This window comes from Thamnophis elegans, chromosome 12 (assembly GCF_009769535.1).
Source record: "Thamnophis elegans isolate rThaEle1 chromosome 12, rThaEle1.pri, whole genome shotgun sequence".
In the NCBI taxonomy this organism is placed as follows: Eukaryota; Metazoa; Chordata; class Lepidosauria; order Squamata; family Colubridae; genus Thamnophis; species Thamnophis elegans.
In genome coordinates, this window is record NC_045552.1 from 43914896 (window position 1) to 43942883 (window position 27988).

The window sequence follows — 27988 nt, forward strand, 5'->3', positions numbered from 1 at the left end:
CAGATTACAGATTAACAGAGTTGGAAGGGACCTTGTAGGACATGTAGTCCAACCCCCTGCTCATTTCTGACAGATGGCAGTCCAGTTTCTTCTTGAAAGCTTCCAATGGTGAAACTCCCACAACTTCCGAAGGCAACTTCTGTTCCATCGGTTGATTGTTCTCACTGTCAGAAAGTTCCTCCTTATTTCCAGGTTGAATCTCTCCTTCATCAGCTTCCATCCATTATTCCTTGTCTGGCCTTTGGGTGCTTTGGAAAATAGCTTGACCCCCCTCCTCTCTGTGGCAGCCCCTCAAATATTGGAAGACTGCTATCATGTCTCCCCTGTTCCTTCTCTTCACTAGACAAGCCATGCCCAGTTCCTGCAACCATTCATCGTATGTTTTAGCCTCCAGTCCCCCAATCCTCTTGGTTGCTCTTCTCTGCACTCTTTCTAGAGTCTCAACATCTTTTTTATGGTGTGGAATACTATACACTTGGAATACTGCATCCAAGTCTGGTCACCATAATACAAGAAAGATTGTGAGACTCTAAAAAGAGTGCAGAGAAGAGCAACAATGTTTAGGGGGTTGGGGCTGAACTACATAATGAATGATTGAGGGAGCTTGATATGTCTAGTCTGACGAAGAGAAGGACTAGTGGCAATATGACAGTAGTCTACCAGTATCTTAGGTGCTGTCATAGAAAAGAACTGTCCAACCTATTCTCCAAAGCAGCTGTGGATAAGAAGTAATGGATGGAAAATCATTAAAGATAGATTCAAGCTAGAACTAAGAAATTTCCTGACAATGAGAACAATAAATTGTTGGAATGGCTTATCTCCAAAAGTTCTGAGTGCTCCTTCAATGGAGGTTTTCTAGAAGAGATTGGATAACCATTTGTCCAGCATGGTATGGAGTCTCCTGTTTGAGCAGATGGGGGTTTGGACTAGAAGACATCCGAGGTCCCTTCCTGCCATATTATTCTATGTTCTGTCTTCATGACCATCTACATTTGGGCCTCTATGGTATATAAAGAAGCAATTTGTGAATCCCCAGGAGAAAATGATTTGTTTTGTTACCTATTGCCTTGCAGTTGTGAGCCTCACTATAACCAACATGATTGCAAAGGTTATTTTGTAATTTTTTTAAAAAAAATCTGCCCAGTTTCGGCTTTTGCAATTGTATCGATGGTGTCAAAATAATATTATTAAACCAAAATCTGATGCACCAGATATTCTTATATTGGCATTGATTGATTGGCTAATGGCTAATTCAGCAGTTGCACCATACGCAGGCCAGTCAGGTGGAAGCTCACTACTGTAGTAGAATAACCTGTCAATTCCACTTGCGATTCATGATGAATGTATTATGATGACTGTGATCATGACTTATCACTTATATCATTTATGTACATTGAGAGTTTATGCGCCAAAGACAAATTCCTTTTGTGTCCAATCAAACTTTGCCAATAAAGAATTCTACTCTATTCCTATTCCTATTCTCCTATTCCTATTCCTTTCTGTCCCATCCTTACGTCTCTTCTCTTCTCTTCTCTTCTCTTCTTTATTCCCATTCTTATTCCTATTCCTTTCCCTCCCATCCTTCTCTTCTCTTTTCTCCTATTCCTATTCCTTTCCCTTCCATCCTTTTCTTTTCTTCTCTTCTCTTCTATTCCTATTCCTATTCCTTTTCCTATTCTAGAGAGCTTGTTGGGCTTAGTGGTTAAGGTATCAGGTTAAAAGGGGGAGATTGAGTTTTAGTCCTGCCTTCGGCACAAAGCCTAAGGCCAGTGACCTTGGGGCAGTTCCTGTCTTTCAACTTTAGGAAAGAGCCAATGGCTAGCCACTTGTGAAATCTTGCTAAGAAAACTGCAGGGACTTGTCCAGGCAATTGCGAAGAGTCAACAATGACTCAAAGTGATAAGACATAGATATGCACCCAAGTATTCTACAAGATCTTTTAAATTTACAGCATAAGATTGTGTGTGCTCCTAGGGGTTGAAGTGATGTCGGTCCACATTCTCATCCTTCTGTACGTCTCTTTTTTGACCCTAATGTTCCTCAAATACCCATGGATCCAAGGTCGGCCCATGGCATCTGTCCATTGCAAAGCCAAAGAATTGGCTTGCATTTCTTCCCCTCATTTCCTCTTTCAGTTTGTCTTCCTACATACCAGACAGCTCAGCAACCATATTTGGAGTTAGTTTGCTTGTCTGCTGCTCTCACATCTGTTTGGCTGGAGGACTAGAGTGTTTTTGCTTGCCCATATATGGACAAGCTGCTTGAGAAAAGTCCTGCATCTGGCTCAAATTAGAAATAATGTCACCTCTTCAATTTTGATTTTCTCATTAGCTTCTAGTCAGCCACTCTTTATTCTGGTTTCCAAGACAAAAGGCTGATCAGGTGTGTGTCCTGAAGTTCACAGTTTCTTGTTAACAACCAGTTTCCTTATAATCATTCATGTCTCTGAAGCAATGGAAGGAAAGGTTGGAGACTATAATTGAACATTTTTACTCCAAGAAGGAAATTGTTGGTGCAAAAGCATCAGTTAAGTCTTCTTGTCCCAAAATTGAGTAATTAGGCATGTTAAGGTAATTGTAATAAATGGTTCCGTTCAGATGAACCAATGTGTACAAGCTTAAACATTCTATTGGCAAGGTTGCATAAACTCTGAAAATAGTAGAACACCAAAGCAAATCAGCAGCGCGACAACAACGACCGCGGAGAAAAAAGGGCGCTTTAAAAAGCGCTTTTAAAGCAAGCCGATTCACGTAAAGGTAAGGGTTAGGGTTAGGGTTAGGGTTAGGTTAAGGGTTAGGGTTAGGTTTAGGGTTACGTTAAGCGTTAGGGTTAGGTTTAGGGTTAGGTTAAGGGTTAGCGTTAGGTTTAGCGTTAGGTTAAGGGTTAGGTTTAGGGTTAGGTTTGGGGGGGTTAGGTTTAGGTTTACGCGTTAATTTTAGCTTTACCGCTCACAGCGTGCTTTTTTCGTCGCGCTGTGATGACGTCAGGTATGCGGTTTCGTCGAGCGGGCTTTAGTCGACCGCGGTTTTGTGGTGGAACCTGTTAATCTGTAATCTGTAAATCCGGTCTCACTAGTACAGCATAGAATTTTACTATCTCTTCCTGAGATCTAGAATCTATCCCTCTCTTGATGCAGCCTAGGATTGTGTTGGCTTTTTTGGAAGCTACAGCACCTTCCTGGCTCATACTTAAATGGTCTCCTGCTTGGGCAGGAGGTTGGACTAGATGACCTACAAGCTCCCTTCCAACTCTGTTAATCTAATCTAATTTAATTTAATCTAATCTAATAGCTCATAACTTGTGGTTGTTGGAAAATGGAAATACAATGGTTATGTATACTGCCTTGTGATTGTGGAGGAAATTGTGGAGGGCATATGTATGTCCAGGTTTCCTCTGTTGCTTGCTCTATATATAGAGCTTAGTTCCTTTCAATTCTTAGCAAAATAATTTTTAAACACAGGTTTAAGGAATTTAAGGATTTTTTTGACAGCAAAAGGATTATTAGGTTGATTTTGGAAAGTTACAAACAGATTAAGGCATCCTGGTGTATTTTAAATAAGATTTTGGAATTCATATAAGAATCCTTCTCATAGGAAAATGTTTTTGTTTTGAATTCTGTTTTAAAAAAATAAGATGAGATTTTGAAGGTTGGACACCAGAGGGAGCCAGAAGGAACTTCCTTTAAAAAAAAAATCTTGTCAGAATTATAGAAACGCATTAAACGTACATAGGCTAAATAGGATTAAAACTAAATGACATGCACCCAGTATTCGGCCACATCAATAGCACATCAACAAGAACTGTGGTGGTGCAGTGGATAGAGTGCAGTACTGCAGGCTACTTCTGCTGACTGCCAGTTGCCTGCAATCTGGCAGTTCAAATCTCACCAGGCTCAAGGTTGACTCGGCCGTCCATCCTTCTGAGGTTGGTAAAATGAGGGCTCAGATTGTTTGGGGGCAAAGTGCTAGTTCTGTAAACAGCTAAGAGAGGGGTATAAAGCACTGTGAAGCAGTATATAAGTCTAAGTGTTATTGCTATCTCCCATCCTCCCTCCCTCCCTCCCTTCCTCCTTCCTTCCATTCTTCCCAGTGGTTAGAATGCAGTATTGCAGGATAACTATGCCCACTGCCAACAGTTCGATTCCGATCAGCTCAAGGTGGACTCAGCCTTCCATCCTTCCATGGTGGATAAAATGAGGACCCAGATTGTTTGGAGGCACTATTCTGACTCTGTAAACCACTTAGAGAGGGCTGGAAAGCACTGTGAAGCGGTATATAAGTCTGAGTGCTAATGCTAATTTTCTCTCACCAGTGTGAGTCTGCCTCTGTACATGTTGAAGGACACTGTGTGCACCGTAGCATACACGAGATGGATTGTTTTTCTCCACTTTCACACAGAGAAGGAACTAAGAAGTCATTGATTCATATATCTTTGTCCTAGATAAAAAAACAGCAGCAAGATGTGGTCAGCTTCTTGGAAGTCAATAAGATTGAGTTTGAAGAGAAAGACATTGCGGCCAATGAAGAGAATCGCAAATGGATGAGGGAGAACGTCCCAGAAGACTGTCGGCCAGCCACTGGGAATCCATTGCCTCCACGTATCTTTAATGACAGCCAGTACCTTGGGGTGAGCAACAGCCTCTGCTTTTTTTCCATTTGTGTTAAAAATCTGCTAGGTATTGTGGCCTGCCATTGGCCAGCAGATTCAGACAGTGAGGAGGTTGGGGAGGAACTTGGGCCAGTCCTGGAGTCTGGGGAAGGCTCGGATGAGGGCTCTGTGTTGGAGGCATAGAGGGGGCCAGAGCCGTCTGACAGTGATCAACTGCCTTTGGAGTCAGACATCAGTGAGGCAGATGAACAGCTGGAGCCTGTTCCCAGTGTGCGCATGCACAGAGCTGCCAGATGAAGGGAACAGTTAAAGAACAGGGGCCGACTTGGGAGTAAAGCCACAGGTGGACAGTGAATGGCTCCTCCCAGAGGAAATGAAAGAGGAGCGAAAGGGGAGGGGAGTTTGCAGGAGACAATTAGTTCATTCCTGCATTCTTGCCAAGTATTGTGGTGTCTGAAAGATATTGGTGTGGCCACTCTCCAAGCCTGATAAACGTCAGTAATTTTGAAATATCTTAAAACATAGTGGGAGAGGAAAGACTTTTCTGGAGAGGAATTCACTGTAAATTAAATAAAAGGGGTTTATCGGGAGGAGGACTCAGCTTCATGCTGCTGTGGAAGCCTAGGTCAGAACACTAGGAAGCTTTACTCTATAAGCTTCAAATCTAGAATCCCTGCCTCAAATGGGCACATCATTTGCAAGTAACTTTTGGGGTGGAATGAGGTGGAAAGTCACAACAGAGGAGAAATGCTGGGTCTACTTCATTTGAACTGAAAAGGCTAAACAGACTTTTCTTCCAAGTTACGCTTAGAAATCCCTGGGCTATAAACTAAGCCAGATTTCTCAACTTTGGCAATTTGAAGATGTGCCGGCTTCAATTCCAGAATTTTCAAGATATTTTTTAAATAGTAGAAATAGAGTCATAAATGCTTTGTTCGGAACCGAAGACCTTTCTGGATGTTGGCTATTTCTGGATGAATGGGGCCTACAGGCATTCTCATTTTCACCTCTGCAAATAGGTGCTTTTTGAAGAGGGACTTCAGCTTCTGAAGAGTTGAAGAAGCTTCTTGGATGAGAAGCAAAACGTCTTCGAAGAAAAACCAGAAAGTCCAGTTGCCTCTTGAAAAAGCACCTTTGGGACAACCAGGACTTGGATGAGAATCTACAAAACAAAATTCTCCATGTGAGAATTTTGAGACTTTAGAAAGAGTGCAGGGAAGAGCCATAAGGATGATTAGGGGACTGAGGGTAAAACATAGGAACAATGGTTGCTGAAACTGGGTATGTCTAGTCTGATGAAAAGAAGGACTAGAGGAGACACGATAGCAATGTTCCAATATCTCAGGGGTTGCCACAAAGAAGAGGGAGTCAAACTATTCTCCAAAGCACCAAGAAGCAATGGGTGGAAACTAATCAAGGAGAGAAGCAACTTAGATCTAAGGAGAAATTTCCTGACAGAACAATTAATCAGTGGAACCGCTTGCCTCCAGAAGTTGTAAATGCTTCAACACTGGAAGTTTTTAAGAAGAGATTGTATAACCATTTGTTTGAAGTAGTGTAGGTTATCCTGCCTAAACAGGGGGTTGGACTAGGAGACCTCCAAGGTCTCTTCCAACTCTGTTATTCTATTCTTTTCTAATTAAAAATAGTTTAAAACATGAATATTTGGTAATATAGAGAGTCTGCCCTCTAGGGAATAGCGGTCCCATACAGTTGAATTTGGCTGTATTTCCCAACTCAGAAATACTTCTCGGAGACTAATTCAAGCTACTCAGCATATTTATTGGCCCAGGTATAATCCAACCATCAGATTTCTTGCCAAACCAGCTGGAGTACGTGTTGATTTTTAAAGCCAACAATATGTAACTGAACCAGCCAAGTCCAATTCTCCCGGGATGAATTCCCTATCACAACTACTTTGTTTCTTACTAATGGAATAGCCTAAGAATAAAGGATGGGCTTATGAAGTCAACTGTAATGGACAGAATAGATTTCATTAAAAAAAGTATTGCGTATTAAGATGAAATTCTAGGATGTCTCTTGAAAATAATCATCTAGCCAGCTTCTGCTCAGAGGTTAGTAAAGTGTTGGATAGGTTCCTCTGCTTCCTTCAGTATCACGGAAAAATGGGAAATATATTAATACTAGCTGGACATCCGTGCTTCACAATGAAACTATGTGATTGGACAATGCAGGAGAAATCCAGTTCAATACATTGGCTGAGTGGTGGTCGGTAATTAAAACACATAAGGGAATATTGCTCCCGCTGCCTTGAGATCTATGGAAGCAGTTCCATAGGTGGAAGGCATAGACATTTTGGTGAAGTACCAATGTTTACTACTGTAAGGAGCCCCAGACCACTCCTGAGTGAAGGAGTGGAACATCTGTCAGTTTGAACTGAGGTAGCGGAATGTGAGGCAACTGGCAGTTGGAACAGAGTTCTTTTCAGGTGAGGAGGGGGAGTAGAACTCCTTAGCATCAGAGCGTTTTAATAATAATATAAGAAATACTAAAGATCTGATGGTCATTTTGAAAAAATCCTTTCTTAGCGAGCACCTAGAAGCCAAGAGGAACATACGTGCCAAATTTCAAATTTGTAGGCTTTATAGTTCTGGAGGTCTTGTGATGAGTGAGTGGTATTTGCCTTTTATATATACCCGTAGATATAGATTTATAAATAGGCATGGTGGGTCTTCGTGAGTTCCTTTTCCTCAAAGATCAAATACTACAAACTGGTTCCTAAAGGCTATATACTGATGTTTCTTTTCTTCCCTCTCCCATCCCATAGGATTATGACGCTTTCTTTGAAGCTAGAGAGAATAATGCTGTCTATGCTTTTTTAGGCTTGACTCCCCCACCTGGTTCAAAGGTAGGTATTGCCACAGTTGCTTGAACTCTGTTTCCTGTGCTTTGAAAGTCTAAACTGGGAGTCTCCAAACTCAGCCATTTTGAGACTTGTGGACTTCAACTCCCAGAATTCCCCAGCCAGCATGCTGGGAGTTGAAGTCCATAAGTCTTAAAGTGACCGAGTTTGGAGATTCCTGGTCTAAATGCAAGTGTTGCATTTAAAGTTTATTTTCTCTCACCATGAGAGCTTTTTTTTCTGGATTTTCTCCTCTCCAATAAGGAACTCTTTATTACATGAAACAGTGCTAGATTTATCTCTGGCAGCAGTTAAAATTTTCAAAAAGATACTAGAGTATGCTGAGCATGGGTAAAAGAGAATTAACATTTTATATTTAAGGCTGATGAGCTTCCTTGTTTATTTTATCTTCACCTTTTTTTACATCTTTGTTCTGTGACTGCCCCTTTAGTTTGGTCTTAGGATGAATACTAAGAATTTTTAATAGAAATAGTTTAGTGTTCCAATATATAATATTATATTAACCATCCTAGCTTTTGATTATCTTTCTTTTCCTCTTAAAAGCTTTAATGATATTACTGAAACAGATGTAAATTTTCTTCCTTAACACACTTGACAAGCATCTCATTCAACAATCGAAATTTTGGGCTCAATTATGGTAGTAAGTTGAGGACTACCTGTACAGGTGACCAAATTGTTTTGTTTTATTTATTAAAAATAAACTTGGCTAACATTTCTCTCATTGTCTTTCCAGGAGGCAGAAGCACTAGCAAAACAAGGGGTGTGAATCCTTCCCTCCTTTCTTCCTCCCAGCCTCAAGCCTTAAAAATTCTGCAAAGAGAAAATCCTACAGCTTTTCTCCCTTACAATTGCAAAAACCAATGCGCTTGAAGAAAAAAGAAGCAAAGGTTTTGTTGTTTTCCCCAAAATTACTGGCTGCTCTCTACAATATTCTGCCATATAGATTTAACAAGAAGCAACACCAAATAGTATTATCATTATGAATGATGATGATGATAATAATAATAGTAAATACAACTGTGCCACAATGAGAGAAAGAGAGAGAAATTAAATGAAGTTTCTAGAAACCCTTGATTGAATTTTGACTCTTGCAGCTCATCACCCTCTTTTTTTTTGTAAAATTAACGAAAGCATTGTATTTTTTCTCTCTGTGACACAGATCTGTAATTATACTTGCAGATGTAGAGAAAATCTAGCTGCAAAAATGTTTATTAATAAACCCCAGTGCCTCTACTGCTTCAAAAACCGAAATGTCAAATAGGATGTCCTAAAGTTTGTTGCAATGTCACATAGCTGAAGTTTGCAATGACTTGTGGTAGTTAGGATGTTTGTAGAGTTGGTCTTTTGTTATTTTGTAATGTAGATTGATGCCATTGGAGTCTCTTTGATGGAATCAGGGCAGGATTTGCCAGAGTTGATCAGAACACAATGACAAGATTTTTGTGCAGTCTCAGTAAAATGTGCATTTCTAACCCTCTGGATTTATGAAAACAACAAAATAGTTCTTATTTCGCTAGAATGTGAAGCAAATGTAATATGGGGCCAAAATACTTTTTGTTATTTTTTTATTATTATTAAGAAACAAGGTCAAGTAATTACGAATTAGAATAACACTTAGTTTGATATATTGAGCTTGTAAAATGTTTTCTATACAAGATGAGATTTGTTAAAATCAAGGGTCCAATATGAAATAAAACTGAATAAAGGTCATTTGCAGGAATGAAGCTTGTAGGTCTCTATGATAAAGGAACTTCAACTGATTTTTCAGCCTGGTTTTGCAATGCTGTGAAGTTGCCTTTAGCAGTTTGTCAAACTCCTAGTATTTTCAGAATGTGTAATAACGATCAAAGATGTGGGCAAGAACCCCATCCCAAGAAACACATTAGCTACAAGTAATGCTGAAAAGTGTTCTCACTCCTATGGATTTGGAAAGTTGTAGAAATGCAGCTGAATCACAAAGTCTTAATCAAATCACATCAATATAGATATATCCAACAGAAAGAATATACCTATATATATATATATATATATATATATATATATATATATATATATATATATATATATATATATATATATATATATATATATATATATATTGCTCAGGGTTGAACTGTGGAGTCCTTGGTGCTCTCTGAGCTTGGTTGTTTGCTTGCAGATGTTTCCTTACCCAACTAGATAACATCATCAGTGAGATTAAGCCTGGGGTTTGCTTTCTGTTTTGATACAGCAGCTTGCCCTGCTAGCACTGGTGAGCAGTGGTTTTCTCCTTGGCAGTTCTTCAATTAACACATCTCCTTCAACAGCCAAGAACTAGATAAGCGGGGATTAACACCAGAGAAACAATCAAGCAGAAAATATCACCCTAATCAAGGAAGTAGCAAGGAGAAAACCACACCCCCAGCCACAGCTGGCAAGGCAAACTATATAAAAAAGGAGCATCGATGATATTATTTAGTCAAATTATAACACATCATATGCAGATATCATCAAGCTTGGGGAATATCAAGAACTTCACAGATAAATAGATGTATGTTGCCTTTTTATCTCATGGATATTGTATTCTCAGCCCATGCGGAGGACCAAAGTTAATGTAGATGACTCCATCCAAATATTCCCTTTCCCACTTAATAATACATGCAGATAAATACACAAATCAACATGAGGTTTTTTTTTTTTAAAACTAAGATTCCTGTCAGCTGACATGGTCCCTCCAGAATTTAAGTTCTGCAGGAATTGCCTAAGTTTATAATGTCTGCATTATTTTATCTGTGTTAGCTTTCATGAGGCCTTTGAGAGTCAAAATACAATAATTGCTTCTCTTTTGTGTTGTTTTCAGAAAAAAAATGTTTAGCATGGTGTTTTTCTTTGGAAATATGTAGTATGTAGAGCAATATTTGTCAGCTTTGCCAACTTTTAAGATGGGCAGAATTCAGCTCCCAGAATTCCACATCATGGCTAGCTGGAATATTCTGGGAGTTGAAGTCCACCCATCTTAAAGTTGCCAAGGTTGAGAAATGCTAATGTTGAATGCCTGGTTTTACCAGTTCTGGATTCCAAAAGAAAAAAAGAGGACCATCTCTTCTTAGTTCATACTATATGCTTTTGCACCAATGATCATTCCTAGTTGTTCCTGGCTCTTGGGCTGAGATTGGACAAAGAATACCCTGCAGGTTTGAGATGGGTTTTGATGGTAAGAAACTCAAGACAGGACAAATCCTGCATCCAGTGGCTGAAGACGGTTCCACAAAGTTTTTCACTCAAATATATTGATCTACATATATCTTCCTAATTCATTGCTATTGGAAAGCCTATGTTAGATAACCCCCTTATCTCTTAATAGTCTATTGTCATTAATAGTCATTAATTTTTGCATTAAATGAGTATATTGTAACTCAAACTTGTTATACTCTTAATTTCTTATAAGCAGTCTCTTATTATTATACTAACCCTCTAAGTCATTCTTTGTATGATATCCTCTACAACTATATCTTTTATTGTGATATTGTGATATTTTTATATTCTGCAACAAGGATGGGCAACTCTGGCAACTTTACGACCTGTGGACTCCAACTTCTAGGACTTTTGGGAACTGAAGTCCACAGGTGTTAAAGTTGCCATAGTTGCCCACATCCCTACGGCCTGCACTTTTCCTCTTACACAGGCCTACTCAGCGAGCCTTGTGGTTGTGGCTTGATTGTCATTCCCAGGAGCCCTATTATCGTTAGCAGTTGTCCTTTTGTTTTGTCTGCCGCTAACCTGAACTAGTGCCATTGCTTGGCCTGCTACATGGTAATTAGCGCTAGCGTGAGGGTTACATACCGCCCCATAGCGCTTCACAGCACTCTCTAGGCAGTTTACAGTATAGCAGCATTATTTGCATGTTGCCCCCCCCCCCCCAAACAATCTGGGTCATCCTCCTTTTACCAACCTTGGAAAGATGGAAGGCTGAGTCAATCTTGAGCCCACCAGGATCGAATTCCAGGCTGTGGACAGAGTTTTGCCTGTAATTGGGCATGCTAACCATTGCGCCACCAGGATTCCTTGCCCCTTTGGGCATCTTGCAACTCTGTGAATAGCACTAGAGGTCTGTTCTTGCTGGGGTTCTGACCTGGGTACTTGCCTTCTGCCGATTACCTCCCACAGACCCATTCGATGCCACAGATTAGGCCTCCTCCGTATTCCATCTGCCAGCCAATGTCGGCTGGTGACTACTCGGAGGAGGGCCTTCTCTGTGGCTGCCCCGGCCCTTTGGAACGAGCTCCCCGTGGAGATTCGGACCCTCTCCACCCTTCAGGCCTTCCGGACGGCCATGAAGACCTGGCTGTCCCAGCAAGCCTGGGGTTGAGTCCCCCCCGCCTACTCAAATTTGCTGTGTCTGTTGTGCTTTTAAACTGTTTGTATTGTTTGTTTGTCTTTGTCTCACTTTTTGTAATTTCCCCTCCCTTGGCTTTGTTCAGCTGCCCTGAGTCCTTTCGGGGAATAGGGCGGCCTACAAATTGAATAAAATCCAAATCCAATTCTGCTAGTTCCTCTTCGGGCCTTTGATCACCCACCTTCTGGTCTATCAGACCTTGGCATCCATTCATAACTTCAGTTTTTCTCTCATAATCCCACTGTGCTTGAGTCTCTTTGGCTGGCAGTCCTGTTTCTTTTCCTAAATGATAGCAGTTCACAACTCCTTTGAAACTTTTCTTTTCCCTATTTCATGATGGCCGTGGGCTCTGAATTAGGAAAGTTCAATCAGAAATATTTTTTTTTAAAGTGATCGCCAGCTTTTTAGTGCCTAGGAATCCTCTTTATACTTTTAACATTTTCTTTATCTGCAATAACTTCTCATAGGCAACTGAGGTTATAAAAGCCAACAGAAATGGGCCCACTGAAAACCAAAGGGAATCTATCAGTATTTTTGGATTTTACAGTACAGAAATGTCTTTAAAAAAAACTTTGAGAAAAAAAAATCCCTGCTTCCAAATCAGTTCAAAGATTGATTCAACCTAAAGGCAACACATGGAAGGACATGGTGGCTCAGTGGCTAAGACGCTGAGCCTGTCAATCGGTAGTTTGGCGCTTCGAATCCCTAGTGCTGCGTAACGTAGTGAGCTCCTGTTACTTGTTCCAGCTTCTGTCAACCTAGCAGTTCAAAAGCACATAAAAATGCAAGTAGAAAAATAGGGACCACCTTTGGTGGGAAGGTAACAGCGTCCTGTGCACTTTCGGTGTTTAGTCATGCCGGCCACATAACCACAGAGACATCTTTGGACAGCGCTGGCTCTTTGGCTTTGAAACGGAGATGAACACCGCCCTCTAGAGTTGGGAATGACTAGTACATATGTGCGAGGGGAATCTTTACCTTACCTTTACCTAAAGACAACACAAGCATTTGCAGGAATCATGTCCTCAAAGAAAACAGGACAGCTCTAAGTAACTTTACGTTATTATTTTATTCACCCAGATAATAACGGTATCTGAAGTCACAACTTCAAAAGATATGTTTCATTAGGTCTTTCACTCTGGTGTTTTAAATGAGTCAAAATCCTTCTATCTGATAGGAGAGATTTCAAGTTGGTGTGTTTAACAGTGTGTCCACCCAGCTACCAGAAAAGTAATGGCTCACTTTTTGTGTTCTACTGTCAGAGAAAGGTGTTACTGCCTTATCCTCAAAGTAAACCTTATACAAAAAGCTGAAAGAGCGGACATTACTTTTTTGCAATTCCCATGTCTTTCACAGGGAGCTGAATTTCTTTGACATACAAAATTCCTGTTTCATCTAAACTTTTTTTAAAAAAATGGTTTAAGCATTGAACACATATAAAGGAACATCTTCAAATTGTTGCCACATTTTTCCCCATTCTATCTACAGCTGCTACCTTAAGGAATTTCTTAACTTCTTCATTTTCAGTTGCTTCATACAGCATCTCAAAGTCCTGAAACAAATACAAAAGATAGAAGTTAACTGAGTTAAGAAAGCAGAAGGGCACTGGGATGAAAGTCACATTCCGCTGGATGTCACTTTTCTTCAGAATGCTGTTACTGTTGAGCCTGAATCTGTTTATCCTAGATTCAAATGGCCATTCCATTCCTAAAGTTACTGGATTATGCCAATCACTCACTGACTATAGAAATCATATTTAATCATGATTTGTTAACGAGATTCAAAGAATATGCTACACTGAATGCAACCATACTATAGGTTACCATGGTCTGAGAACTCTTTATCAACCTTAATTTGCTCATTTGGATTGTTGGAAGGAGAAAGCAGAAAAGAAAACTCCATGGTGGGACAAACTTTTTTTGTCAGAAGATGGTAAAATATGTGATTTCTGCTACATACAAGCAAGAATTTTTTCCAATCAAAAATGAAACTAACTGACCTTGTCTAGGGACAACTTATCCTTCTGCAAATCTGATTGGTAGGTCAGCCCTAAAAATGGGAACGTGGTTTGGTTCTTTTGTGCACTTTGGATGACTAACAGCTCATTGATGTAATGTAGTTCACACACTCTATTTTCCCTATCCTTCCTCCCCTCCACCCCTTTTTTCCATTTGGAAATAATAGCATAGTCAATATGTAACCTGCACGGGGGATGATTCTAATGTTCGAAGAAGAAAAAGGCTGGAGATGGTGCCAATGAGGGGGGAAAAAAAGCAAGAATTGGAGGAAGTGAATAAATTCCAGATTTTTTTCTTGTTTTGGGAAGGAAGGTTAATGAGACATTATATTCACACACAAAATACCTTTTGAATAAGTGTGCTTTTATTCACCTTCCGTTGGTGCTGTCCAACTTGTTTTCCAGCCCTTATAACCAAATCCATAATTTGGTTGCCTCCCCCAATCTGATTTTCCTTACCCCGCAATACTCGTCTCCGTTAAAGATCTGGGGCGGGACTGCATCAGCCTTGCCAACTTTGTCCCTCATCTCTTGCAGCAAACTTTCACTAAGAGAGACATCCACCAACTGGTACTTCATGCGGTTCCCATCCAGAATACGAAGAACCTCAGACTGCCTCTGCTTCACCTAGATAGGATGTCAACAGTTTTGGTGAAGAGGGAGGGTAGAGACTTTGGGGTGTCACAGATCTGACAGCATCTCTTAATACTTCAAATCCAGGTGTTACCATGGGGCTGCCCTAGTCCTCCGCTTGGGATGATTCCGGGTTTTAGTTAGAAGAGCTGGAAGCTAACTTCATATCAAAAAGTTAGTTCAAAAGTGGGTGACTTTAGCTGGGGCTGAAAATGCAGCTTCCTCGGGGTTCATGCCCATTTTTGAGAACAGCCCTTCAATACAGTTTCCCTCCCCCCACCCACTCAAATTCCCCACCTCTATTTTAGTAATTTTGCATTTCCCTCCTTCCTGCCCTCTGCCAAGTTAAAATCACTATTTATATCACAATGGATTCTTTTTAAAATTAAAAGTTTGGTAATAGAGAACAAAGGTGCATTCACTAACAAAGCCACATATAGGTTACAATCCCCTGAATATTTCCTGAAGTACAAACTTACAAATTACTTAGTTTATTATGCTACAGGAAAAAGAATCAATCCAGGCAACTAATTAGTATTTTTTAAACTTGTGCAGAAATGGTTTCTTTTTGAAAGTCTGCCCATCCCTGTATACTGCTTCTGACAACTACAGATTTCTGATGTCTTAGTCTTGGCATAGCTTTCTTGTAGTACTATTTCTATTGATTTTTCTGAAACTAATTTATTTTGAGCCATAGTTTGTGTGTTTCTATTTTTAAGAGTGGCAGTTTTTGAATGTTAAAAAAGTGCCTTGAATGGAATGCCTGTATTAGGAATTATTTTTGCTTCCAGCAGATGGAAGATGCTGGTGTAAAATTATAAAATGTTATATACACACACACACACACATATGATAGCACAACTTGCACTTCTTTAAATCTGTAAACTGCCTAGAGTCCTAAGAAATGAGGTGGCAGATGAAATGCATCAGATATATAGATTGAATGTCAGTCCAGATACCAATAGAAGGTAATATTTTTAACTCAGGCTTGAACGCTCTGGAGTTCTTGGTGCTCTCTGAGTTTGTTTCCTTGCAGGCATTTCAATACCCAACTAGGTAACCATCAGTGCTAGAAGGGAGTGGGGTTTGCTGTCTTATATAGTCTCTTCTAGGACTGGTGTTGGCTGCTGCATTTGAGTGGATTTGCAAGAAGGTTCCAATGAGTATTATTTATTACTTCATTGTAAGAGTGTATTTATAGCTCTGAGTTGAACTGTTGTGGTCCTTGGTCTTTCTGAGCTCGGTTGCTTTCTTGCAGACATTTGACTACCCAACTAGGGTAGGTAATATGATCAGTGCTACTGTAGGAAGGAGTGGGGTTTGCTCTCTGTCATTCAAGGCTCGAGAATGTCTCATCTCTATTCTCAGCAGCTCCAAAGAAGCCCAGAGGGAAGGAGCTGGAGCCCCTCTTCTCCAGACATCCTTGCAGACCAGAGTTTGTGCATTTCAGAGCCCTTACCCAACACTGATCTCATTGCAAGCCTTTTATTGATCTTTTGAATTCAAAATAGTCTGTCTGGGGAATCCACTTCCCTCTCTCTCTCCCCTTACTCAGGATGCCCTCATCCCCTCAGAGATGGATCAGCATTTTCAGCCTGAGGTGATAGGAGTTGGGGGTCCAAGGGTTGTACTTCAACACTCAATGAAAGATGCTGGGGGGCGGGGAATGGGAATTGGGATCCCAATCTTTGGAAGGGTACTTGGGCTTGTATTTCCAAGGCACACAATGGATGCTTGGGTGGCTGAGAGTGATGGTAGCTGTGATCCAAGAGGTCTCTGGAATGCTACTGGGACTTGTATTCCAGAGACACGCAAAGGATGCTAAGGTGGCTGGGAGTGATGGGAGCTGTGATCCAAGCCTTTGGAAGGGCACTGAAGCTTGTAGTTCCAAGACATAAAAGAGATACTGGGTTGCCATGGTTCCCCCATTTGTTTTTTTCTTCCTTCCTTCCTTCCCTTTTCCTTCCTTCTCCTTCCTTCCTTCCTTCCTTCCTTCCTAATACTGAGCTTATTTTACCTTTCCACAAATGGGAAAAGAAACATTCCCATAATCCTTCCCCCCTTCTTTTAGTGATGCGAATTGTAATCCCAGAGTATGGAGAATAGATGACGTTGTGGTTACAACACATGGAGAGCGATGGGAGTTGGGATCCCAGAGCCTCGGGAGAACCACTGGGTTTTGTAGTCCTGAGACCTTTCAGACGGCGCTGAGAATAATTGGAGTTGTGATCCCACAACTTGGCTGGGAATAATGGGAGTTGTGATCCCAGGGGCACCGGGCAGGGCTCGTAGTTCCCAGGCAGGCGAAGGGCGCTGAGAATGACTGGAATTGTGGTCCACACGTCTCTGGAGGGGAAGGGGACCTGCAATCTCAGCCACAAGGAAGGCGCTGGGGATGATGGGTCCTGTAGTCTCCGCACTCCCGGAGGGCGACGGGTTGCAGAAAGGTTCGGGGCGGCTCGCCCTCCCAAGCAGCCCGGCTTGTAAGGAGCTCTCGGGCGCGGTCGCTCCCCCAGGCTGCCCCTCACCTCCCTGGAGCCCGTCACGCTGGTGTAATACACTCGAAGGGCGGCCATGCTCGCCCTGGGCCCGCCGTTGCTATGAGAACACAACCGCCAGCGAGGCTCGGCCATTCAGAGTGGCCACTCGTGCTGCCACTCAAAGAGCAGCCCACCCCCCTCCCACCTCCCCGGTCTCTCCTTTCCCTGGTTATTGCTCTTCTGCGCCCCTTGCGGACCGGCGGGGAACTGCGGCGAGTGTTCCTGCAAAGGCCATCAGACGGAAATAGACCCCCCCCCTCTCTCTTGTGGACCTTTAAGAGGTTGGTGTTGCGATGCTTGCGCATCCCGGCTAGCAAGAAAGGAATGGTAGGAGCTGGAGTCCAGCACCGAGACTGCCTGGGAGTTCTGGCCAATGCAGGAGATCTGAGATTCAGGGGAGAGAAGGCCAGACATGTTTTGGGGACATGATACAAAAATATGTTGAAGCGCAGAGAAGTTAAAACATAATGAACAGTTGCAGGAATACTCTGCAACACCCCCCCCCCCCCAAGGCTATTCATGCCTTTTATTTGGAAAAAAAAACACAGGCCCATTTTCGTGAAAAAACGGGCCGTTGTTGGAAGGTTTGCAAAGTGCAAAAACTTTTTTTTCCTTTTGGAAAGCTCTTTAACTGATTGATGAGAATTAAATTGATCAAGTGCTGTGCCAGCAGAAATACTTGCCTATCTACTGTATTTCCCTCTCTCTCTATTTCTCTCTCTCTATCCCTCTATCTACCTACCTACCTACACACACACACTCTCCCTACCTACTACTGTATTTCTCTCTATCCCTTTACCTACCTACCTACCTACCTACCTACCTAACTAACTACTCTCTCTCTCTCTCTTTCTCTCTATCCCTCTACCTACCTACTGTATTTCTCTATTTCTCTCTCTACCCCTTTATCTATCTACTAACTACTCTCTCTCCCTACCTATTTACTGTATTTCTATTTCTATTTCTATCTCTATCTCTATCTCTATCTCTATCTCTATCTCTATCTCTATCTATCTATCTATCTATCTATCTATCTATCTATCTATCTATCCATCCATCCATCCATCCATCCATCCATCCATCCATCCATCCCTTTATCTACCTAACTACCTAACTACTACTCTCTCTCCCTACCTACCTAATGTATTTCTCTCTCTTTCTCTCCCTGTCTATTCCTCTATCTACCTACCTACTTTTTTAAAAAAATGCCTCTTCAAAACCTTGGTGCATCTTATACTCTGAAAAATATGGTACATTTTCGTTTTCCTAGTTAAGTCGTACTTCCTCTTTCCTGTGCAGTTCCGCAAATTGTATCAGTCACAAGAGAACAGCACTTATCTGCCTCATTACACAATAAAATTTTTAAAAGTCAGATCCTTTTTTGGATTTACTATCGCAGGAGGGGTGACCACAGAGATTTCCCTCCCCCCTCACTGGCAGTGACTTGTTGTTAAATGCTTGAACATTGCAGAATCCCAGAGATTCAAGCATGACTTGTAGAGAGTAGAACATCTGGGCAATCTCTGAAAAAAGTTCAGAAAGGAATCATCCTTGTCTCTATTTTGTGGCCGTTTTCCCTCCTGATCCCACAAAGCATGTAATCAGCAAAGGTACGTTTATTGCAAACACAGGGAGGTTAACGTTTTATGTAATTTAAAATATGTTAAGGCTATAATCCAGGGCATTTTTTGCAAGCCTCTCAGAATTGCTTGCTAGTCAGATGGGAGGAATACATTTAAGAAATAAATACAAATAAACAAACCAAAATGTAATTGGGAATATGTTTTGCTGAAGGGGCCACCTTGAGATAGCCCCAAACTATGACAATTTGAGTTCCCATTGGTTAATGTATGGTAATTCATGGTAAGATTTGCAAGTAGCAGTGACATTTTTGGAATGAACGTTTTAAAATCTTTAAAAAAAATTTTTTTGCAATGTAATATATACAGGCAGTATCACATGGATGCAAAAAAGGCTTGGGAACAAATATAAATCTAAGCTTAGCTGAAAATCATACCCCTACTGTTTTACCTTCTTGGATTATATTATTTTAATATTGTACAAAATCTACCTCTGTACCCTGTCTCCTATAATTTACCTGGGGTAAACTAACGTGGAGAGATAACACTTTAAACCTTTTGCCATCAGACAATACTGTAAAATTTCCTGCAATATTTTAGTGATGACCTACAGTGCATGGCTTTATCACTTGGACTATGGGTAAATTTAAAACAAATTATACAGAATCTGCCCAACTAGGCAGTGTAATAGAGGATATTCATCTTACAATACAATACAATAGCAGAGTTGGAAGGGACCTTGGAGGTCTTCTAGTCCAACCCCCGGCCTAGGCAGGAAACCCTATACCATTTCAGACAAATGGCTATCCAACATCTTCTTAAAGACTTCCAATGTTGGTGCATTCACAACTTCTGGAGGCAAGCTGTTCCACTGATTAATTGTTCTCACTGTCAGGAAATTTCTCCTTAGTTCTAAGTTGCTTCTCTCCTTGATTAGTTTCCACCCATTGCTTCTTGTTCTACCCTCAGAGAGGGTAGTTTCTACCCTTGGAGAATAGTTTTACTCCCTCTTCTTTGTGGCAACCCCTGAGATATTGGAACACTGCCATCATGTCTCCCCTAGTCCTTCTTTTCATTAAACTAGACATACCCTGTTCCTGCAACCGTTCTTCATATGTTTTAGTCTCCAGTCCCCTAATCATCTTTGTTGCTCTTCTCTGCACTCTTTGCACCTTGAAACAAAACAGGTGGAAATATTCACACAAGTGGTCCCCTCCCTCTGGACTATAGTATTCTCCCCTCCAAATTTAGTCTGCCCCCATCCTGATGATCTTTCAGGACGTGACAAAAATAATCCTCTTCAAGAGACCTTCCAACTTGTTTTTATGGCAGCTACGCTTTCATTTTTAGATTGTAAAAGAAACAGAATCAGAATAGAGCTGGAAGGGACCTTGGAGGTCTTCTTATCCACCCCCTCTGCTCAAATAGGTGATCCTATACCATTTCAGACTGGTGGCTGTCCAGTCTTTTCTTAAAAACCTCCATGCAGCACCCACAACTTCTGAATGCAAGCTGTTTCAATAGTGAATTGTCCTCCCTGTTAGGAAGATTCTCCTTAATTCCAGGTTGCTTCTCTCCTTAATCAGTTTCCATCCATTGTTTCTTGTTTTGCCCTCTGGTACTTGGGAGAATATTTCACCCCCTCCTCTTTGTGGCAACCTCTCAAATACTGCAATACTGCTATCATGTCACTCTTTAGTCCTTCTTTTCTCTAGACTAGCCAAACCCAAATCCTGCAACTGTTCTTCATATGTTTTAGTCTCCAGGCTTTTAATTATCTTCTTTGCTCTTCTTTGCACTTTTTCCAGTTAGATTGTTTTTTTTTAAAAAAAATATTTATTAATGTTACAGTTCTTTTTATGCGTTTATTACGTGTTTATTTTATTTTATTTTAAGCCACCCAGAATCGGAAGAAAAGGCTGTTGTATAAAATTGGGCCTAGAAAAATAATTCATTGGGGTTATTTAACTTGCAGGACTTTACACAACTTGGGTAAATTTGTAGTGATTTCAGAACAAGGCACCAAGTTGAGAAAATTTTGATCAGGATTGAGAGTCACTTAGGATGTGGGACATGGTTTGGGTGAGCTTTTAAGAAGAGATTGGACAGCCCTTTTGTCTGGAATTGTATAATTATAATTGTATAATTGTACTTGAGCAGGGGGCTGGGCTAGAAGACCTCCAAGGTCCCTTCCAATTCTTTTATTCTATTAAATCTATCGTGAGAATAATTCAGGTGAGATCTAGAATGGGCCAAGGTAAAACATCTGTAAGAAATGTGGAAATTCATCTGGAGGGTTTATATTTTGCTCCCCCACTCTCCTCCACGCCTTATAATAACTCTTAAGATTCAGCCTGCTCTGTGTGTTCTGCAGAAAAGACAAGTTGAGAAAATTTTGATCGGGGTTGAGAGGCACTTAAGATGTGGGACATGGTTTGGGTGAGCCTCATATGCTCAACCACAACTTCCTGTTAACCTTTTTCTTTTTGAGAAATGAGACTCACAATAAACGAGGTGTGAGAGTTAAAAATAGTAAGTTATTAAATTAAATAGCAATTCTGGACTGAATGGACATATTTATCCTCTTTTCATAAATACCCGAAGGAAATTATTACAGCAAAGAAGAAACTGAGAGGTCCTTGGTGGTCTCTGAACTTGGTTGTTTTCTTACAGATTTTTCCATACCAAACTAGGTAACATCATCAGTGATCCAACTCAAGGGCTGTTGTTTACTGTTTGTTTGTCTGAGTTAGTAGTTACTTGATTGGAGTATTTATTACTATTTGTTTGTTGGTGCTAATACTCTTGGTGTTAATCTGTCCTTATCTGGGTGTTAATGGTTGGTGGGAAAATGTTTTGGTCTTCTTGTTTCCAATTTTGTTTTCTGACAGTGCAAACCACTAATATATAAAAAGAGAGCAACTCCTCACTTCCTTCTAGCATTGATGATACTACCTAGTTTGGTAATGAAACGTGGTCGGTAAGAAAACAACCAAGCGGAGAGAGCACAAGGAGCCCAGAGTTCAACCTTGAGCTTCAACTTTTCTCTTCTAAAGAAGAAACTCTAATTTGACTGACTTGTATGTTTTGCTGATAAAAGAAATTGATGTACCAACTTTCTAATTCCTTGAAAAAGGAGAAGAAATAGGAACGCAGTTAAGGAAAATGAATCAGAGGCTAAACACCATATACATTGCATCAAACATTACTTTCTTAATCAGCTTTTTTTGAACAAGCTGCAGTCAGATGGGTGTCTGTGTGGCAGACTAAGATGTAAAATATGTCAGAGTGCGCATAGCGTGACTACTGTTTTGAGTCAACCCAGGAGTAAAATACAGTACACATAGGTTTTGTCTTTGAAACAGTGGTTTATATACAAGACTTATATATACATACATACACGTGTTAGGCAAATACCAGGCAATCAATCAATCTTCAACTCTACATGGGGAACCACAATGGAAATAGAATGCAAGGAGGGAGATATAGGAGGAGGAGGAGGGGGGGGGAGGGAGGGAGAAAGAGAGAGAGAGAGAGAGAGAGAGAGAGAGAGAGAGAGAGACCCTCACATGGCTTCCCTTATATATACAGATTCTTAAATTTGATTTGGATTTTATTCAATTTGTAGGCCGCCCTATTCCCCGAAGGGACTCAGGGCGGCTGAACAAAGCCAAGGGAGGGGAAATTACAAAAAATAAGACAAAGACAATCAGACAATACAAACACATTTAAAAGCACAACAGACACAGCAGATTCGAGTGTGGGGGGGGGGGAAACTCAACCCCAGGCTTGCTGGGACAGCCAGGTCTTCATGGCCATCCGGAAGGCCTGAAGGGTGGAGAGGGTCCGAATCTCCACGGGGAGCTTGTTCCAAAGGGCCGGGGCAGCCACAGAGAAGGCTCTCCTCCGAGTAGTCGCCAGCCGACATTGGCTGGCAGATGGAATATGGAGGAGGCCTAATCTGTGGGATCGAATGGGTCTGTGGGAGGTAATCGGCAGAAGGCGGTCTCTCAAGTACCCAGGTCCAATACCATGTAGGGCTTTATAAGTAATAACTAGCACCCTGAAGCGTATCCGGAGACCAATAGGTAGCCAGTGCAGCTCACGGAGGATAGGTGTAACGTGGGTGTACTGGGGTGCACCCACAATCGCTCGTGCGGCTGCATTCTGGACCAGCTGGAGTCTCCGAACACTCTTCAAGGGCTGCCCCATGTAGAGCGGAAGTAACCCTGCTGACTTATATCATCTTGGTTGACAGCTTTACAGCAGCTGGTCAGCTATTAAATCATCATTACCCTGACAAAATACAATCTACAAATCATAACATGGATTCATAGAATGCATTGAGCTAAAGCAAAGCAAACCTCCTCTGTAAGAGTTTTCACCCATCTAGCTAAACCAATTGTGATCCAATTTGTGAGCAAATTCTTCCTGCATAGGGTATACCATGTTGTGTGAATCCAACCATCATGTTCTGCAACACCATAATTCATGGTTTAGAATGTATGATCTCAGCCAATGATGAATCATTAGTCGATATCCACAGACCGATATTTTTTATTTGCTTGCTTAACTATAAATCATTTTCAGTGTATTTTGAGCCACTGAGTAGTTCTCTAAGTGTTTTTTCTGGATAACTTAGAACATCCTGGTTCTCTAATGTTCCTTCTTATCTTTCTGGTGTTTTGCAATGGCTTGCCAAATTATTGGGATTAGAGAATATGTTTTGCTTAGCATAAGGGCAGCGTAGAAAAGGAAGAGCCAAAATTTAATCGCTGTAAGAGACGCTTTCCAGATGTTTTAGACCAGGGGTAGTCAACCTTTTTATACCTACCGCCCACTTTCGTATCTCTGTTAGTAGTAAAATTTTCTAACCGCCCACCGGTTCCACAGTAATGGTGATTTATAAAGTAGGGAAGTAACTTTACTTTATAAAATTTATAAAGCAGAATTTATAAAGCAGAGTTATACAGCAAACCCCTACCACCCACCATGAAAGCTGGAACGCCCACTAGTGGGCAGTGGGGACCAGGTTGACTACCACTGTTTTAGACTATAAATTCCAGAATTCCTACACGCTGACCATGCTGATGTGGGAATTCTGGAATCTAATAAACCAGGAAGATCTTGGTTTAAAGAAGGCTGAGAATATTTTGCTGCTGTCTTAACCGAGGTACAATGAATTAAGCAACTGAATTTGTTTTCTCTTTCCTTCTCTAAATAACTTCTCCGTGTATTTTTTTTAAAAAGGCATTTCCTCTGCATAGTCTTTTTGAAGGTCCGTCTTCTGAGCCACCATGCTGGCAGAAAGCTTCATAACTGTCTTTGCCTATAAAGGTGAGCTTTTTGACTCCCATCAAAGCCAGTTGCTGAAACCTGTCGGACAAGAAACTTGGCAAAGCCAGTTGGCAAATACGGATGAAAACAAACAGCTCTTTACGGAATCTAATCAGGACGCAACTGGTGGTGGGAACATGGATCCAAAAAGTCATCAGCAGATCCCTGGACAAGATGCCCCAAGGAACAAAATCCAGAAAATGCCCCTGTCTGTTCCTCAGCGCTTACCAGTTCAAGAGCAGTACTATGGGAAAGATCTGGATTTGTACAGATCTTGGTCATGCCAAAGTCTTTATCAGAATTATCCCGATCTGCATATTGGAGGAGATCATATCGCTGATCATACACAATGTGATTCCGGCTGCTTCATGTACCAGACTTACAACGAATTGTCTGGTCCCGTGTTCCTGTCTACAGACCTCCCCTTAGATGCTCCCTTCCCGTTACAGAAACCCAGGGTGCTAAAGGTGGGGCCCGGGGATGACGTTGGGGAGAACAGCCTGGCTCCCCACAAGGAGCCCCTTTCTAACTCGTTGCTTAACAAACACATGGAAAAGGAAATGCAGGAACTGTATAAACAGTTTTGGGAAGAGAAGTTGACTCACTGCAATTCCATCACCCACTGCCTGATGTCGAACGGCCTGATGAGTAACCTCGGTGAGGCCCACCACCCACTGTCTCATGGACACCAACAAACGCTCTTGCACTCCCTGGCTCGCCTGGGCTTGCACAACACTAGCGGTGGAAACAGCAGTGAAATTAGCACGCCGAATTTGCAAATCTCATGATTTGGCAAGAGAAAATGTTTGTGATGCAACGTGCAATAAATTCTTTAAAAACAGACAAAAGAAATGAGACAGTCTTTGGTTAATAGCAATACACTTAGACTTATAGACCACTTTACAGTGATTTACAGCCCTCTCTAAGTGGTTTACAGAGTCAGCATATTGCCCCCAACAATCTGGGTTCTCATTTTACCCACGATGGGTGTTTCGCCTTAGCTGTTACAATGTAATCAGGGTTAACCGGAGAGGCAGTTTCTGTAAGCAGGACAATAAAGATGAGGCTAGAAACAACACCAGAATGTTTCCTTCCTGCCTTTCTTATAGGATTAGCCCTGAGAAGTGGAAAAAAACAAAAGGAGATTTCTTCCAACAACCGGTTCTCCGAACTGCTTAGAAAGTTAACCAGTTCTCCCGAATAGGTGTGAACTGGTTGAATCCCACCACTGGCAACAACCTATATACAATGGAGCCCTAAGCCCTATCGTGTATATTAAAAAATCTGAGAAGTTCTTGAAAGAAACCTAGGCATTATTAATCGTATTTTAGGGCTTATGCTGCATTTGTGTATCACTGGTTTTTAGCTATTAACAAAAAAATCAGATCAACAGAATAACAAAGTTGGAGGGGACCTTGGAGATCTTCTAGTCCAACCCCCTGCTCAAGCAGAAAGCCCTATACCATTTCAGGCAAGTGGTTGTCTAATCTCTTCTTAAAAATTTCCAGTGTTGGAACATTCACAACTTCTGGAGGCAAGTTGTTCCACTGATTAATTGTTCTCAGTGTCAGGAAATTTCTCCTTAATTCTAATAGCATTATAGTAGGAATTTTAGAGTAGTGGTAATAGTGGTGGTAGAAAAATACACTTACCATAGAAACTATTTTTGACCCTGGCTTGATTCTAAATTGTACAGTATTCCTTAAGGTGTTGTAGGACATTTACAATAAGAGACTTACTCACTTTGGGGAGTTGTAATTGTCTAAGGGTTGGACTACAAATGTATCTGCTTTCATCCCCTCAGTTTATTTTTGCATTTCAAAAACATTGTCCTGTAAAGTTCATATATTTCTCCAGATCAGCCTTTAAAAAGAAAAAGCTTTATATCTGCTGTGGAAAAATAATCAGGAATACATTCCGGGGGAAAGCGAAATGCATTTGGAGAAAGTTGTGAAGGATTCTAGTGGAAATTGTAGAATTCTTCATGGCAAGATATTTATGAAACCATAACATGACCTAAAAACTTGTGACATTAATTTTCCGATTAAAAAAGATAGGGGAACAGAAACAAACTGGATTTCTGCTTTTGACATGTCAGTTTCTAACCACTTAAGATAATTCATTGTTGATCCTTTTTTTTTCTGAAATGGAAATATGACTCGGGACTTTATACATATAAAGCCCTGAAAGTTCTTAGACACTAACAAAGCAGTTTTGAGATTCTTTAATGAATTGATCCATACTAACTGGCAAAAAATGTCTCTGTTCATCTAATGGTGGAGTCTCCTAAATGATATCCAGAAACACAAAACTAACTTCAAAACAGGACTTTCCCAGGAGATTCTTTTTCCCATCTGGCATTTTTTATTTCATGAAACAATTATTTGAAGTTTTTTTTAAAAAAAAAAAATGAGCAGCAGGCCTTCTGATTACTGTAGTAAAACTGGGCAGCTGCAGCCTGGTATTTTAACCTGAAAGTATGTCTAGACAAGGTCAGAGATGAAGATTAATTGAGAACATCCTTGGGAGGGGACAAGTAAGATTGCGATGAATTTGCTTGGTAACTGATGTCCCTCTGGCAGCCATTTTGGAATTGAGCAAATCTTGTCTTACAAGTCTTTTTAGAGAACTACTAGCCGATAACCCGGTGTTGCCTGGGTATTTATTTATAGGTCTGGTCCAAATGTAATTTCTAATGTTGGATTTTTCCCCTTAGCAGAGGGAGCCCCCTTGTGGAATACTGTGAAGCCGTTACGATGGCAATTCCACTTTAAGGCAGTACAGTAGAAGCCATTTTAAGGCACAACAGGCTGTATCTTAACAGAACACATACCCCAAGGTATGTTAGGGGTGTCTTACCCACATAGTGTTTGTTTCCAGAGAGTAAGTCATCTGTGTACCAAGTTTGGTTGAAATTGTTCGAGGCATTCCAGAATTAGATTGGAACACACACACACACACACACACACACACACACACACACACACACAATTTCCCAAATACTCTTCTAGCCTCAAAATCTTGGATTTCTTTGCTTGAATGGGTTTTACTCCATTTCTGGGAATTTTTTTAAAAAATTGTTAAAATAATGAAATACAAAATGAAGTCTACAATAAAAAGTGGAGAGGTCTACAGTCCAATGGAGAAAAGAGCAACATTATCATCCAAATGAATCTTTATTGGCTTAGTCATCTGGCCAACTCAAAAAAATAAAACAAATATACAAATAGATACAAAGAAAACAAGAATATGCTCGAAGTAAGTCATCACCCCTACAGTTAACCCCAATCTGATCTAAATCGATATAAATTTTAGAATAGTTTTTATTCTGTTCAAATAAAAAAGAAAAGTTCCTTACGATAAACATAAATATGTATATGGAAATAAGTCCATTATTGAGCTTATCATTAAGTTTAGATCTTATAGTCACATAACAGAGGTGGGTTTGCTCCCGGTTCAGCCCAGTTCAACTGAACTGGTAGTGGAATTCAGACCTGGGTCACAGAACCGGCAGTGACCCAGGCCTGCCATACCCACAAACTGGTTCCTTTGCCGCTGCTGGGCCACCGCCATTTTGGTTTTTAGTGACTGCGCATGGGCAGTTCACTGCAAATTGTGCATATGGGTAGTAAAACCAGCAGCAACCCACCCTTATATGTCACATAATGTGTCGTTTTCTCATTTTTAAAGCACACAAACTTTTCAGAAATAACACAATGTGGATCCATCCTTTAAAATCAAGAGAGTAACTTTTCCCCCTAATATATGTATGTTTCTGTCTGTGCGGATAGACGGATGGATGGATAGAGAGACCACAAATAGCAGTTCGACTTATATACCGCTTCATAGGGCTTTCAGCCCTCTCTAAGCGGTTTACAGAGTCAGCATATCGCCCCCATAGTCTGGGTCCTCATTTTACCCACCTCGGAAGGACGGAAGGCTGAGTCAACCCTGAGCCGGTGAGATTTGAACTGCTGAACTGCAGTTAGCAGTCAGCTGAAGTGGCCTGCAGTA

The 27988-nt window shown here is 41.0% G+C and overlaps 3 protein-coding genes across 3 annotated transcripts in view; 2 read left to right on the forward strand and 1 right to left on the reverse strand.

Moving 5' to 3' along the window:
• SH3BGRL (SH3 domain binding glutamate rich protein like) overlaps positions 1–9212 on the forward strand; it is a 32750-nt gene extending 23538 nt beyond the window's left edge. The window contains exons 2-4 of the mRNA XM_032228253.1: positions 4441–4626; positions 7397–7477; positions 8226–9212. Of these exons, the coding sequence (XP_032084144.1) occupies positions 4441–4626; positions 7397–7477; positions 8226–8258 (300 nt within the window). The 3' untranslated portion in view covers positions 8259–9212. The remainder of the gene's footprint in view (positions 1–4440; positions 4627–7396; positions 7478–8225) is intronic.
• Positions 9213–12928: 3716 nt separating this feature from the next.
• Positions 12929–17105, reverse strand: LOC116516098 (SH3 domain-binding glutamic acid-rich-like protein 3). The gene is made up of 3 exons (XM_032228499.1): positions 17046–17105; positions 14344–14511; positions 12929–13419 (listed from the first exon to the last, which is right to left on the reverse strand). Exons 1-3 carry the CDS (start codon positions 17091–17093, stop codon positions 13318–13320), a joined length of 318 nt encoding a protein of 105 aa, XP_032084390.1. The 5' UTR covers positions 17094–17105; the 3' UTR covers positions 12929–13317.
• A 1286-nt stretch (positions 17106–18391) lies between these two features.
• LOC116515248 (protein CXorf21 homolog) lies at positions 18392–24891 on the forward strand. Its single transcript, XM_032227171.1, has 2 exons — positions 18392–18667; positions 23888–24891. The coding sequence occupies exon 2, from the start codon at positions 23935–23937 to the stop codon at positions 24760–24762; it is 828 nt and encodes a 275-aa protein (XP_032083062.1). The 5' UTR covers positions 18392–18667; positions 23888–23934; the 3' UTR covers positions 24763–24891.
• Positions 24892–27988: the final 3097 nt, after the last annotated feature.